Source organism: Pteropus alecto, unplaced genomic scaffold, assembly GCF_000325575.1.
Source record: "Pteropus alecto unplaced genomic scaffold, ASM32557v1 scaffold276, whole genome shotgun sequence".
NCBI classification, from domain to species: Eukaryota; Metazoa; Chordata; class Mammalia; order Chiroptera; family Pteropodidae; genus Pteropus; species Pteropus alecto.
Window position 1 is genome coordinate 5050914 of NW_006438074.1, and position 15841 is coordinate 5066754.

General features: G+C 32.0%; 1 protein-coding gene across 6 annotated transcripts in view; it reads left to right on the forward strand.

Moving 5' to 3' along the window:
• The window catches only part of MPP5 (membrane palmitoylated protein 5), a 72489-nt gene that overhangs the window by 34852 nt on the left and 21796 nt on the right, over positions 1-15841 (forward strand). For all 6 annotated transcript variants that reach the window (XM_006915135.3, XM_025049114.1, XM_006915136.3 and 3 more), the window contains 5 exons: positions 1409-1617; positions 9607-9684; positions 10232-10378; positions 11569-11730; positions 13181-13258. In XM_006915135.3, the coding sequence (XP_006915197.1) occupies positions 1409-1617; positions 9607-9684; positions 10232-10378; positions 11569-11730; positions 13181-13258 (674 nt within the window). The remainder of the gene's footprint in view (positions 1-1408; positions 1618-9606; positions 9685-10231; positions 10379-11568; positions 11731-13180; positions 13259-15841) is intronic.

The window sequence follows — 15841 nt, forward strand, 5'->3', positions numbered from 1 at the left end:
AAGAGTGGGAGATGACATGAAAAAATTATTCTGTAACTTATTTTGAACAGTCAGGACACTTTTGAAAAAGTAATGAACAAGTACTTGTCATGTGAATGTGAGCAGAGACTATACTGCTACTATGGTAAGACATTGTGATTCTGATAGACCAATGGACTAGAAACAGACCCTGATGTATATAAGAATTCGATAGTATTATAGATCAGTGGAAACAGAAGGATTATTCAACAAATGGTGTTAGAACAGTTGGTTAACCACTTAGAAGAAAAGAAATGAAGTTAAAATTTCCCTTCAAATCTATACCAAAATGAATTCTAAATGGATTAAAGTTTATTTTGAAATAGAAGCTACAAAAAGCTTGAAGAAAGTAGGTAAATATTTCATGATCTAGAGGAAGGAGTTTATAAGCATAGAAACAGTGAAGGAAATCACAAAAGGAAAGGTGGATTATCCTTAACACACAAGATTTCAAAACTTCTACAATAAAAGCTGCCACAAATATGATGAACATACAAATGGAAAAATTAGAAAATCATTTATAACAAATCTACCTGTTTTGAGGGGCAGGAGAGAAACAACCTGTGGTTCTTAACCATTTTGGGTATCTCCCAGAAAATACATGTGCTGCTTGTGCACACTGACAGGCATGCACACACATACACATGCACACACATACACATGCCACAACTTTCAATATAATTTTATGAGATTCATGTGTTCATTTAAAAAATGGTAATGTCGACTATTGATGAAAATATAGCTAATGGGATGTAAATTAGTAAAACTGCTCTGGAAAGCTGTTTGACTTTTAAAATGTCAGAATCTTATTTTTATATTCTATTTATAGGACTTATTTTAAGAAAACATCAAAATCTTAGACAAATTTTTATGCAGAAGTCATCATTATGTGCTGAAGTGCTTATTATTGCTCATAGTAGTAAACAATTGGAAGCAACCTGAAAGCTCCCCTTTAACAGTTATTATAAATTATGGTTTAGCCATATAATAGAATATCATGGGGCCATTATAATGTTTTTTAAAGACTATTTGGTGATTTGGGAAAACAATTAAAATGGACTGTTAAATGAAAAATGGAAATGCTGTAAGATGTTTAAAATAAAGTTGTTTCCAGGTGCTGGGACTGTTGATGATTTTAAATGTCTTTATTTCTGTATTTTTATAGTATGTAATTGTTTTATAATTAAAACACTTGGAAAATGTTATCCTATTCTGTTGTATAATTTTTAGCGTTTTACTTTAAAATCAGTAAAATGACGATGATTTGACACTCATCAAAATACAGGCAGTGTTTCATTTTTTTGAAAATGTAAATTGTTCCAGAAATTTTATTTTAAATGTTGAATTAAGACAAAATTAATTTTTGGATGCCTTTTCCTTCTCCTACTAGAAGTAGAAGACTTGTTTTCTTCACTTAAACACATCCAACATACTTTGGTAGATTCTCAGAGCCAGGAGGATATTTCACTGCTTTTACAACTTGTACAAAATAAAGATTTCCAGAATGCGTTTAAGATACACAATGCTGTCACAGTGCACATGAACAAAGCCAGTCCTCCATTTCCTCTCATCTCCAGCGCACAAGAGCTTGCTCAAGAGGTATGTGTTCTGAAGATCTCGGTTGTTAGTGATAGTAAGGCAGTATTATTGGAAAATTCTACTGTGAATATAAGTCTTTTTTGAGTTAATTACTACTGATCACATAATTTATTGTTAGGAAAAATTTGCTACATACCTTTTATCCTGAAAAAAAGATATTTCAGATTGAGAATTCAGTTTCGTGAAAGAAGAGAATTTTGTATATAAAATGTGTATATTTGCATAGTAAGAGAAATATTTGTCTAAATTACTAAAGGGGAAAGTTTTTTGATGCTTTTGGTATAGTTTTATTTTAAGCATTATACATTATAAACTGAGAAATGAATACTGATGAAGTAAAATTATGTTTGATAATCAGTTATCATAAATATATAACTTCTAAGATTTGTGACTTGTAGATACAGTCATGCACAGCATGACGATGTTTCAGTCAATGACAGACCACATACGTGACTGTGATCCCATAAGTTCGTAATGGAGCTGAAAAATACCCGTCGCCTAGTGACATTGTACCGTTCTAATGCAATACATTACTCACGTTTGTGGTGATGCTGATCTAAACCTACTGCACTGCCAGTACTATAAAAGCTTACTATTGTGTTACAGTTGCCTATGATATTCAGTATAGCAACATGCTGTACAGGTTTGTAGTCTAGGGGCAGTAGGCTTTATTACATAGCCTAGGTGTATAGCCTATACCATCCAGATTTGTATATGTGCTCTCTATAATATTTGCATGACAAAATCGGCTAGTGATGCATTTCTTAGAAGGTATTGTTGTCAGGTGGTGCGTAACTGTATTTTGAAGTTTTTTCTTCTATAAACACGGTGTAGAAGCTCCAAAATAATTAAATTTTAACATGTAGTGAGAGTTCCTCTTGTTAACCTGCTGACTTTTAAGTTCTAGTTTCTGCTGCTTGTTAATGTTCATTGTTTAATGTGTTCTGCAGATATCTTTTAAATTGAAAGTTTTAAAAGCATATAAATAAGCCATCTCCTATTTTTTAGGGTAGACATCCTGTCATTATTATATGATTTTTAAGTTATTTTGATGTTATAAAAACTAATAATTCTGGAAGCCCATCAAGTAAATCTGTCGTTAACCCAGGCACAAGACAGAATGGGCTAGAGCGAAGGGGAGGATCTCCAAAGCTAGAGAACTGCACAGTAGGTTAGGAGGCACTTTTTAGATTAGTACAGAATATATTTTCTTCATTTAGATGTCAACTGTGGGCAAAGATCCCATATGTTAAGAGTGGCCAAGTCTAGTGTTGCCCACGATAGGAAACTGTGACCTAAGGACCTCTTCCTAGAAAGGAGATTTGCCATCTACTAGAGTTTAAAAAAGCTAGTTGAAACCTATTCTTTGTGCTCATCTTTTATTATTAAAATTAAATATGTAAAATAAAAATTTTTATTAAAAAGTTATCCATATAGTTTTACTTATCACAATTTGAATGGTTTTCTGAAAATTACTTTCCTTACAGAGATTGGAATAACAGAATATCTTATTCAGAAATAGAGCATAACTTCTATTGTATAGGGTTGGGAGGAATGCATAATAAGTAATTGTAATTATCTTCCCTATCTTTAGGAGGAAGGTTTGTCCAGCTAGCTACTGGGTCTTTGTTTTGTTGAATAGAACAATGCATGGAAAAGAAAATGAGATAAGCAAGAGAGATCAAAACTGCTCCCGTTGAAGAACATGACAGAGACAACAGAAAGTGTAAAGAAAGGTTAAAAGCAGCAACGTAGCTTATGGGGTTTTAGTATTGAGAGAGGCAAAGAACTAGAAGTGGCTTGAACAATAAAAGCTTTGGGAAAGAAGTGGATGTAAAGGACTTTAAAAATCAATTTTGAATATTAGTTTTAGGATCGTTACTATATTGATATGGTTCACAATTTTGGAAGTACCACATCAAGGAAGTTTTCTGAAGGTTTGCTTTCACATCCTTAAATATCTTCAATAATACTTGAGAATTGTATTGCTTTGGTGATGGTGAGATATGTGGGTGATAGTGACCTTAGGCCAAGACTGGTCTTAAAATGAGTGCAACATAATAAACCTAGTTGGCCACCATGTTCGACTGGCCTGCAATGTGAATGACTTCCCATGGAGTTGTTCATGCACAATTGTGTGAAAGCCCAGACTTACAGTGCATAACACTTAAGAAAAATACATATACAGAGTTCATCAAAGAAGAGTGTTAAATCTGATAACAGAACTCAGAACATTAAATACAGGCATTGCCTTTATTTGACAGCTGGAAAAACCTTAGTAATCATCTAATTCAACTTTTCTGTTTTATATTTCTGAATACTGAGGCCAGGTGAGGTTTTGTGACTGACATAAGACTAGACTGTTCATGTGCCCATTGCCTAATGTTCTGTTTTTTGGCCTTCATAATTCCAGCTATTTTAATATTCAGTATTTAAAAGAAGAAATTGCCAGTGCTTCAGTTGCATTATTTTTAAGTGGAAATTTAATTTGAGTAAGTAAAAAATTAACTCAGTGAATTCAGTGAAAGAATCTTAAAACAGTGAGAAGTGTTCTTTGTTTTATAATTTAAAATATCAGTTAAATACGAACTATATAATAGGTAATGAATCCTATGAAAAAACACTAAATTTTGAGATCCAGATTAAATCTTTGACAGTGTAGGATATTTATTAATAAACAAAACTTTTTTTGGTCATTAAAGTGATTTTTATCAAAAAAAGATTAAGAACTTGGGTTTCACTGAATGAACTTTTGCTTATCCAGTAAAAATGCAAGCCAACAGACTAGGCAATGGTATTTGATTATATGATTTTGAGATAATGAGGTCTATATGTGGGGATGTGTGTGTAGTCGATACGACAAAAACTTACTTCCAAAAGAACTCTCACAAATTACTAAGAAAAAGACTACTCAGTTTTTAAAGAATGGGCAAAGGAATTTAACAGATACTTGACAAAAACAGAAAATCCAGATGGCTGGTAAGTATGAAAAGATGTTTAGCATCATTAGCCAATAGAGAAATGCAAATTAAAACGAAGCGAGATACCACTGCATGGGCACCAGAATGAGACTTTAAAAAAAAAAAAGACTGGTAATATCAAATGTTGGTGAACTTATAGCACAACTGAAACTCTCATACATTACTGCTGGAGTAGAATTTGGTACTACCACTTTTGAAAATGTTTGGCAATATCTACTAAAGCTGATGTACCATATATACTGTGACCCAGCAATTCTACTTCTGGGTATGTACCTGAGTGGAATGAAAACATCCATACAGAGGCTTATGCACAAATGTTCATAGTCAGATAATAGAAACTGGAAACAACCCAAATGTCCATCAACCAGTCTATAAAAGTTGAGTTAGGCTGTCACTACGGAAGAACAATGAAATAATTACAGTCTAATGAGAAGTACTCTGATGGCAGTATGAGAAAGGTACCAAGCACAGGTTGAGTTGTACCAATTCTGTGAGTGATGAGAAAAGAAGAAACAGAAGAAATCTTAATTTGGTGAGTCTTGAAGGATGATTGGGAATTTACCAAGAAGCCCCCAAAAGAGGAAAAGCCATTCCATTGTCAAAGAGTACAAAGACAGTAGTGACTGAGAAAGCCTGCACGATTCTTTAACAATGAGTAAGGCATAGGATATGGTCCTAGAAGCATCTAGATCGTGAAGGCCAGATAAGCCATATTAATCATTTTAAATTTATCTTATGATAGATCCATGTTCGTAAATGTTTTTAAATAATTAACTAATGTGAGTAGATGAAAGGAGAAAATTCAGAAGGAAGAAAATTCAGTAGCTTTTCCTTGATGAAAATTCTTAGAAAACCAGGCACATTCTGTTAACTTGGTGAAAAATAATATCAGAAACCAATAGGGAACATTTACCTAATGTGAAAGACCCAACACATTGCTTTTTAACCCTGGAATAAGACAAAGACTACAGAGTCTCACCACTAGTAGTCAGCATTTTTCCGGAGTTACTAGCTAGTGCAGTAAAATAGGAAAAAGTAATTGAATACAAAGTTTTAGGGGAACAGGGAAAATATGAGTTTGTTTCTAATTTGAATAGGTCGAATTAGTTACTTTGAGAACAAAAACCCAGATTCATTTGATATTCAGCATGTTGCCTATTAAAATATAGATACAACTTGTACACAAACAAACAAATATCCTATTCAACTATGCATATAAGAGATATTGGAAGAAATAAATTATTAACAAGGCTATCTCTAGATGGTGGATAGGAAATTTTAGATGTTTATGTGTGTCTCAAATTTAATACAAAAAATTGCTCTAAAGAAAAGTTTAAAGTAGGAAGTTTATAAGTGATTGCACAGCTATGGAAAGGTTTTAAACAAGAATTTGATATAAATAGGCTTTTAATTTGAAGTATTATTCTGATACATTGTGGAAGATGTGTGAGGTCAAGATTGGAGGCATAGAATGTGGAGGCTATTGTAATTGTCCAGATGTGAGATTTTGAATAGCAATTGAACATGAAATGAAATATTTAAATAGAAAATTAATATGACACATTGCCTCTACTTGGAGAATAAAAGTAAAGGAGACATCAGGGATGACTTCCTGCCCTCTCTTCCTTTTATTGAATTCATCAAACACTGCTGTTTGCCAGGCATTCTGCCAATAGCTGGATACAAAGCTAAATAAGATATAGCTCCATATTTAATGAGCTCAGTCTGGTAGGGATACAGTCCTATTAACAATTTTAAATCATGTGTGTTCAGACTTACAAGATGAGCATTGATATCTAGGAATATTTAGAATAAGTCAATTCAGGTAGCTGGGACAGCTAGCATAATCAGTCTTCGTGGAGAGACAGCATGGCATATGCAGGGAACAACAAGCAGTTTATGACTGGACAAAATGATTAAGGAATGACGAATGCCAGGAGATAGGGCTGGCAAAGAGGCAAGAATCGGAAGATGGTCGGGAAAAATGCTAAGGAGCTTGGGCTTGATCCTGTAAGTTGACAGCCAGAGAGGACTACAATGGTTATGTTTCTATTGAAGTATAAAATTGGAAAGGATATTTAGTTACATAGAAAAATAAGATATTTTAATAAGTATCAAACCGAAATAGTTATAAACTTCTTATAAAATAGTATGAATAGCATGATCTCATTTGAGTCAAAATGTAAAGTAAAAGATATGTATGTAAAGATCTTCAGTAGTTTTTGAGGTATGGGCATATTTTCTTTGGTAACCAACTTTATTGAGATAACTTACACAAAATGAGTGTATTTTATTGTATAGCTCAATAAATTTTGACACATATGTAACACCTGTGTAATCTGCCACCACGATCAAGTTATAGAAATATTTATTACTACTCAAAGCTCCCTCATGACCCTTTGTAGACAATAACCACCTTCATCCCACTCCCTAAGCCGGAGGCATCCACTCATTTTTTTTTACAAATTTGTATTTTCTGGACATTTCATGTAAGTGGAATAAGATAATATATAGTCTTATGTATCTGACTTATTTTGCTCAGCATAATGTTTTTCAAATTCATCCATGTTTTGCATGTATCTGTAGTTTATAACTTCTTGCTGTGTAGTATTCCATTGTGTGAATATCCCACAATTTGTTTAACTACTTACCTATTGGATATTTGGATTGTTTCCTGTTTATCATTCTAGCAGATGTGCAATGGTATCTTATTTTAGTTTGCATTTCTGCGTTGAGCATTTTTTTCATAGGCTTTTTTCCTATCTCCTTTTGTAAAATACCTCGCTTAGAGGAAAATAAAGGAAAGTAGTATAGCTAAAGAGTACAAGATCAGGAGAGATCTTTTTAAGGTAAGAGATTAGAGCATCTTTATAGGCCAATGGAAAGAAACCAGTACGATATAGGAATAGCTGTTTAATTTTCAGGCCTTTGTAGAAAGTAGCTGATGATGTATGCTGAAACTAAAATAGGTGCCATCTTGATTAATAGGAGAAGGGAATGAATAACAGTTTTTAATTTCTTTTAAGGGAAGATCTCAGAGATATTTAGAACTGATTTACAAATAAAACATAGGAAACAATGTCTATACACAAATTATTGGTTGACCTTAGTACATTTTGTACACCCTTGGTACATTTCTAATTGAAAATTTTCTTTTTCCCTCAGAATTACTTTCTCCAGCTATCAAAAGGTATATGACCAGAGATTATAAATTCTATTTTAAATTACCTTAGATTTGCTATATTTTAAAAAGAAAAATGCCCTATTTTAAAAAATAAGTATTTAATTACAGTTTTGGATTACTGCAGTTGTTTATTAGTAAGATTTTAATGGAATTCTTGAAGAAGATAATTGCTATGCCATCCTGTTTATACATATGGAGCTTTACAATTAGAAACCTGTTTTCCTGGGTACCAAAACCAGAAGACAGGCTGGTTTTGTTACTGTTATTACTTTGATCCACATGTGGTAAAATTAGTTAATCCCAAAATTATCTCTCAGGTTTGTTCGGGGAATTACTAATAAAATGATTTAAAATAGCCATAAGAAGTATTAGAGAATTACTGGATTCTTATTTTAATCATGAGTTACTTTTGTAAAAAATTTCTGTATGTGAATTTCTATATGTTTTCATTAATGGTGGGTTTTGTTATCTGCATTATTGCAAAGTACTCTTTTGGGTAATTGAGTTTGGAAATAAAAAAGGGAAGAAAATCAGAGGTATTGACAGTAAGAACATACATAGTATAATCTTTGGGGCAAAGTAGTCTACAGAGCAAAATTTGTACCTTTAAATATTTATGGTAAAAAAAAGATTGAAAATAAATGAACTGAACATGCAGCTCAAATGATTAGAAATTGAAAGGGGAAATAAAGCAGAAGAAAGGAATTAAATTATTTAAATGGAAAGAACAATAGATTTAACATTAGAAACTAATTCTTTGGAAAGTATAGTAAAGTAGAGAAAACTTTGACAAGTTAGATGGAAAAAAAAATACCAAAAACATTAGGAAAGAAAAGAACACGAATGCAGGAGATTAAAAATTATAACATAAAACAATTACAGCTTTATGTTACTAACTGTGAAGTTGCTATCAAGTGGGTGGTTTTCTAAGAAAATATAAATTTTGTACAGGTTCTGTCAAAACATTCAGGAACATACAATTCTTATGTTAAATAAACTGTATTAACACATAAATCTAGACTATTTCCCAACTCATTGTATTAGGATCGTATGACCTAGATAGTAAAACTTGACAGTACTTTTGTAAAACTGCACATGAACCCACTCACCAAGTAGAGGCCAGTACAACTTATGAACACTAATATAGAAATCTTAAAATATGAATAACTCACATCTAGAAATATATTAAGTAATAATTTGTTATGTGCTCGGTACTGTGCTAAGCAGTTTATATGGATTACCTGAATCATTTAAGAACCTTAAGTGGTAGATGCCATTCTATAGATAAGGAAAGGAAGGCTTTAAAGAAATCCATCATAGTCAAGTGGAGTTTATCCTAGAAATGCAAGAATTACTCAACTTTGGGAAGTTTTTTAATGTAATTCACTATAGTATAGTGGTGGTTCCATTATTCGTCATATAACTTTATCTTGTTAGTCTGTAACTCTTGAAAGTGTTATCTCTGATTTAAAATATAGTTGCATAAACATGATTAAAAAACTATAAAATAGCAAAATAACTGTTAGAACAGTTTTTCTTCCCTTATGTGGTATATTTTATAGCATGTTGGGAGAAAGTTTGAAGAAGGAAATAATTCATTCATATGTATGAATACCAAAATCTTATCTAGTGGTTTTAAATAGAATACTATTGTTAACCATGATAACAAGATTGAAAACTATGAGAAAAATAACTTTTTTTCCCTTATTCTTTTTAGTGCATTATAAGTGGTTTTTATGATTTTAAAATATATTAGAAATACCTATATAGATGCTGGTGATATTTCCTGCAACCTGAGAAGAATAATCTCTTTTTGTTTCTTAGGTACAAACTGTTTTGAAGCCAATCCACCAAAAAGAAGGACAAGAATTAACTGCTTTGCTGAATGCTCCACATATTCAGGTAGAAAATGGACAGAGCATTATATTTGTGGTTTTTCCAATATTCAGAGTCTCTGAATCAAAGTTTCTTAGGGCTAGAAGAGAACTCCAACATTATCTAAACTGTTTTGATTGTTTACAACTCCTACTGCAAAATAATTATTGTTGGATTATATATTTTCATATTTAAAATTAACTGCATTATTTTTGAAACAACTTATTTTTTACCAAAAATCCTCTTTTTTTGGTTATATCTTTTGTAAATTTATCTATGGTGTTGGACTTTTAAATTGATTTTGTTTTCATGAAGTAATAAGCATTTTAGACTTTCATAACCCATCCCAGGGTATACCCTGTTATACCTAATACATTCTTAGATATTATTAGCTATAAAAAATATAGAGTTGCATCTGGGCTACAGCTGGAAAATTTGAAAACATCTGAATATATAATTAATTATATCATTTCTTTTAAAAGTTTAATGATCAGATTACTGTGTGTGATTAAGTTAAAATCTACAGAAATAAGTCATACCGTTGCCTTAAATGCTATGGATTTCTTTGAAATAGGCACTTTTACTGGCCCATGATAAGGTCGCTGAGCAGGAAATGCAGCTCGAGCCCATTACAGATGAGAGAGTTTATGAAAGCATTGGCCAGTATGGAGGAGAAACTGTGAAAATAGTTCGTATAGAAAAGGCTCGAGATATTCCATTGGTAAGTGTTCCACATCTCTGATCTGAGATCCTTTCTACACAAGGATCTTTTGTATGGCAGGCAGATAGTTGAAGACCCCTTTACGTTTCTGCTAGTTTTTCTTTTTTGTAGTTATTTACTGGAATTCTTTTATGTTATTCTTCATACTCCTTATTCAGCTGAGAAAAATTTGTTCGTTTCATCATAATTTGATGAAAATATAGTAGTTTGTGAAGTAACTGTTGAGAACAAAGACAAGTAATCTGCTTCATTATTCTTCCAGCTTTTTTAAAAAAAAGCATAGTTAGAAAATCTGATCTCTTGAAACACATTTGCATACTTCACATATACTTAAAAATATGTATTCCTTAACATTAATATTTGTTTTATACTTTTTAGTAAAAACTTTCTCTTAGTCTGCTATTATTGCCTTATTTTTTCCCCTTTATTTTCAGGGCATATTCTTAAATCCTTATGTCTCAAATTATATCTTGAATACTGTGGTACATGAAATAGGGACCAAATTTTATGGGCAGTTTATATTACTCATTTTTTTCTGATGGCTACTAGGAAAAAAGAAATCGGGAAAGTTATGACAAAAGTTTAGGAGAAAAATGTTACAAACCCTGTCTACTTTTAAGCTTTTTTCTGTATCTTATATTTCCATTTTTTCAAATATATATTTCAGTTGTGCTTCCAATTTTTATAATAAATATTAATGTTTAATACATTTTAATTTGAACTAAATGCAGCTATGTAATATTTAACATTTGAATAATCAATTAGATTAGTCTTCATTCCTTCATCATGTATTGAATTTTAAAAGACATTTATAGTTATGTCATGTTCACTAATTACATCTAAATATAGTATAACTATTTTGACTAGTATCTAGCTTTTAGAGAACAAATTTGATTATAGGTTTAACATTGTTTTTAAGCAAGTGCATTTTTTGGTTCTCGTGTGCTTCAAAAGTCTGCTTGATTTTAGAATTCTAATGAAGGGGATGTTTCTGAAGCAGAAAATGTGGAGAAAATGGTCAGCTTTCAAATCTAATTATCATGATTACTGTAGATGGATAAGTAAATTTTTTCACAAGATAACTGAAGGCTAGTATTGTTGAAGAGAAAAAAATAAGAATTTAAAAATGAGGAAATGTTGAACCGAAAAATTGCATTTTTACTTTAAAATTGATGTTTAATTATTTTTAGGGTGCTACAGTTCGTAATGAAATGGATTCTGTCATCATTAGTCGGATAGTAAAAGGAGGTGCTGCAGAGAAAAGTGGTCTGTTACATGAAGGAGATGAAGTTCTGGAGATTAATGGCATTGAAATTCGGGGGAAAGATGTCAATGAGGTTTTTGACTTGTTGGTAAGCTGTCACAGGTAGAAGAATTAGTAGGTTCTTGAAAGCTGTTTTTTTTTTGTTATTAGACTCCAGAAAAAAATATTTTTAAAGCATTTTAAAAATAATCGTTAAGAGTACTAGACAATTTCAAATCTAATTTTCACATAACGTTTTCACAATTTTTATTAGAGTTTTATTTTGGGGTGGGTACCACTGGTATTTCTTTTTGAGCTTTATTACTGCTAGGTATATTTTATTTGCCTCTGAAATCACTACTATAACTCGTGATTTATTCAACACTTATTTATTGACTGCCTGCTATATGCTACCTGCTAGGCAAACAGTAACAAAACAAAATCACTACCCTCATAATTTTTATGTTCATTTTTTTTGTTCTACATTGTTTTCTTAACAATTTAGATAATAACAGGTACTCAGTAGATCTATACTGTCAAATATAATAGCCACTAGCTACACGTACTAGTTATTTCAACTTAAGTAAAATTATAAATTCAGTTTCTCATTTCTGCTAGCTGTTTTTCAGGTGGTCAAGAGCAGCAGTAGGTAGCTAATGGCTCCTATATTAAAGAGTAGATATGTAACATTTCCATCAGCATATAAAGTTCTGTTAGTGCTAGTATAATGAGAAAGCCATTTGTAGACAACTTTTGAGAGCAATTTATGATCACTTTGTATGCATCCACAAACCAGATTTATATTCTTACTGATTTCACATCAGTTGTTAGATGGAATCTCTCCTATCGGCTGATGCCTGTGAAGAATCTAGAAAGCATCTTTATATCCTTATTTTCTCCCAACCGCATTCATTGCTTTGGTAGAGCAAAGTGCCAATGGTCGTTTTTTGCCTTTGGTTTATTGCATGCTATCTCTAGGTCAAGCAATGCTCCCTGCTCTCTCAGGGCCAGAAGTGTGATTACCATCTATGCTGGAAGTATCTGAATGATACAGTTAGTGATGTACTGGGAAATAATAGTGAACCTAGCAGTAAGACTGTATACAGTTAAAAAATAGAATGGGAAGCGAGAATGTTTGTATATTTGTATCACTTTTCTAATCCTAGTCACAATTACTATTTCAAATTTTACTGTATTAAAATTGAAATGTGTCAGAGTAGATAACTAAGAATTGTAATAGCATTGTTATCACCCAACCCTTCACTGTGGAATCTTCCTTAACTTAACACTGAGTAGATGAGAAAAACCCAAGATTTATGGGTTAAATGGCTTTCCCCAGTGGACTAGAATTGCAGAATGCAATATTACTGGGTAACTCTAATGGAATCCATAAAAGGCATAATTTGTGCTTCCTAATGAAATGGGATTCACCTTTACTGATTTTTTTTAAGTCTCCTAAGAGTTCCGGAATAGTTCACTTTAGGGAATATTGCTCATAAAATCATGGAATGATTTTCATAAATATGGATTTTAAAAACTATCTAATCTCTCTGTTACAGTCTGATATGCATGGTACTTTGACATTTGTTCTGATTCCTAGTCAACAGATCAAGCCACCTCCTACCAAGGAAACTGTAGTAAGTATTTTGTCGTTGTTGTTCATTATTTATTGTCTGATGGTTACTGTTTACTTTTTTAAATAAATTTTATTTTTAGAGTAGTTTTAGGTTCATAGCAAAATGGAGCAGAAAGTCTAGAGTTTAACATGCCTCATTGCCCACACACATGCATAATATCCCCCACTATCAACATCCTGCACCAGAATGGTACATTTGTTACATGAATGAATCGATGGTTCCATTATTACCCAAAGTTCATAGTTTTACAATAGGATTCTTTTTTGGTGTTGAATATCCTATGAGTTTTGACAAATGAATAATTACATATATTCACCATTGTATTGTACAGAATAGTTTTACTGCCCTAAAAATCATCTACGTTCTATCTACTCATCACTTCCTCCCCCAACCCCTGGCAACTACTGATCTCTGTAGTTTTGCCTTTACCAGAATGTCATATAGTTAGAATCTTACAGTAGATAACCATTTCAGATTGGCTTTTTTCATTAGTGAAAGCATTTAAGTTTCTTCCATGTCATTTCATAGCTTGATATAGCTCATTTCTTTATAGCGTTGAATATTTCATTGTCTGAATAACAGCTTATCCACTCACTTACTGAAGGACATCTTGATTGCTTCCAAGTTTGAGTAGTTGTAAATAACATTGCTATGCAGGTTTTTGTGTGGACATGTTTCAGTTCATTTGGGTAAATATTAAGGAATTAAAAATTTAAATCCAGAGACTTCTGGTTAAGATGACAGAATATGCTTAGAAAGAAGGCTAGCACTGAGTATTGACAAGTTATTTCCAAGTGAGAGCATCTAGATGATTTTTACTTTCTTTCTATTTTTTATAAGTATGTATTGTTAAAAATACATATGTAAACACACTCAGAACACTTATGTCCACACAAGAACTTGCACGTGAATGTTTGTTTGAATATCAGAAATGTAAAAACAAGGAAATTCAGTAGTTTTTTAAAATAAATTTGAATGTCAGTATTTCAAATTGAGTAAACTCTGAAAAGTAAAAAGTAGAAAATACTTTAAGAATTTTTATGACTCCTAACATTGAACTTTGTCTTTTTTTGTCATTATAGGTGGATTTATTTAACTTAAATATACTTAGTATGGGGGGAAAGTGCTTATACAAAGTATGCACAGCTCTTGTATTAGAGTGTATATTGCTATTTATGTTAAACATTTACTCAGCTAGTGATATCAAAAGACAAACTTTTTTACCCTATGACCCAGCAATTTCACTCCTAAGTGTATATCCAAGAGAATTGAAAACATATATCCTCATAAAAACTTGTACATGACTGTTCATAGCAGCATATTATAATAGCCAGAAAGTAGAAACAACCAAAATGTCTGCCAGCTAATGAATGGAAAATGAATTATGGTATATTCATAGAATAGGATAGTATTTGGCAATAAAAAAGGAATAAAGTACTGATTAATATATTTTAACATGGATGAACCTTGGTAAAATTATGCTGAGTGAAAGAAGCTAGTCACAAAAGGCCATGTGTTGGTTTATTTATATGAAATGTCCAGAATAGGTAAATCCAGAGATAGAAAGTAGATTTGTAGTTCTTTAGGTATGGGGGTGGGGAGTTAACAGGGAATAGGAGGGACTTCTAATCAGTATGGAGTTTCTTTTTGGGTTGATAAAGTGTTCTAAAATTGTGTGTGGTTGCACACCTCTGAATTTACTAAAAACCATCCAATTGTGTGTACAGGTGACTTGTATAGTATTCGAATTTTATATCTCAAGAAAGCTGTTAAAAAATTACAGACTTCAAAGTGCTGGATTAACATGAAAGCCTGATGTATTACATCTGTTATTATTCACTTTTATAAAAGCATAACAGTTTGAAGGAGCACAATTTCATTTTTTCCTTAATTACATTTATACTTTATATTTTAGCCATCATTCCATGTTTTTCCTTTATTCTTTATGGATATTGAAATTGATGTTGCATCTGCAATCTTCTTTCTGTATAAAGCTCTTAGTAGGAGGAGAAATGGGAAAATAGTTCGTCTCTGAATTCTGACAGCCTGATTCTCTGTGCACTGTGCTTTTCCACATATCTCCTGGGAACAAGCCCTGAACTTCAAAAGTAGCTCTGCACTCTGAAGAGACACAGCAGAAGAGGGCTGGAATATGCCCTTACTTATATGGCTTTTAAAAGAAAAGGAGAGAGAGGAAGGAAAAGTAAAGATTCCAGGTTTAATCCTTTTAAAATACAGCATTTGATGAGTAGAGATCTATTCAAAATAGAGACAGTGTTGTGCAGTATTTTTCTTTTCCTTCATTTCCTCCTTCTGTTATGAAGAACTCTCAATTGCAATATCTCTTGCAAAGTTTTTATCAAACCTATCTGGCTTAAAATGAACTACTGTTATTAAAGTTCACACTGAAGGTTTCCACAAAGAAAACAGTGATAAGAAGTCATAATTTTAGTTGGCATATGCAGAATAATTATCTATGGGATTAGTGATTTTAAGAAATTAAAACCAATTTATTGAGCATCATTATGGTACAGGTCAGGATCTAGTAAGAGCAACAAAAAGTATCTTTCTGATGTTTTGTAA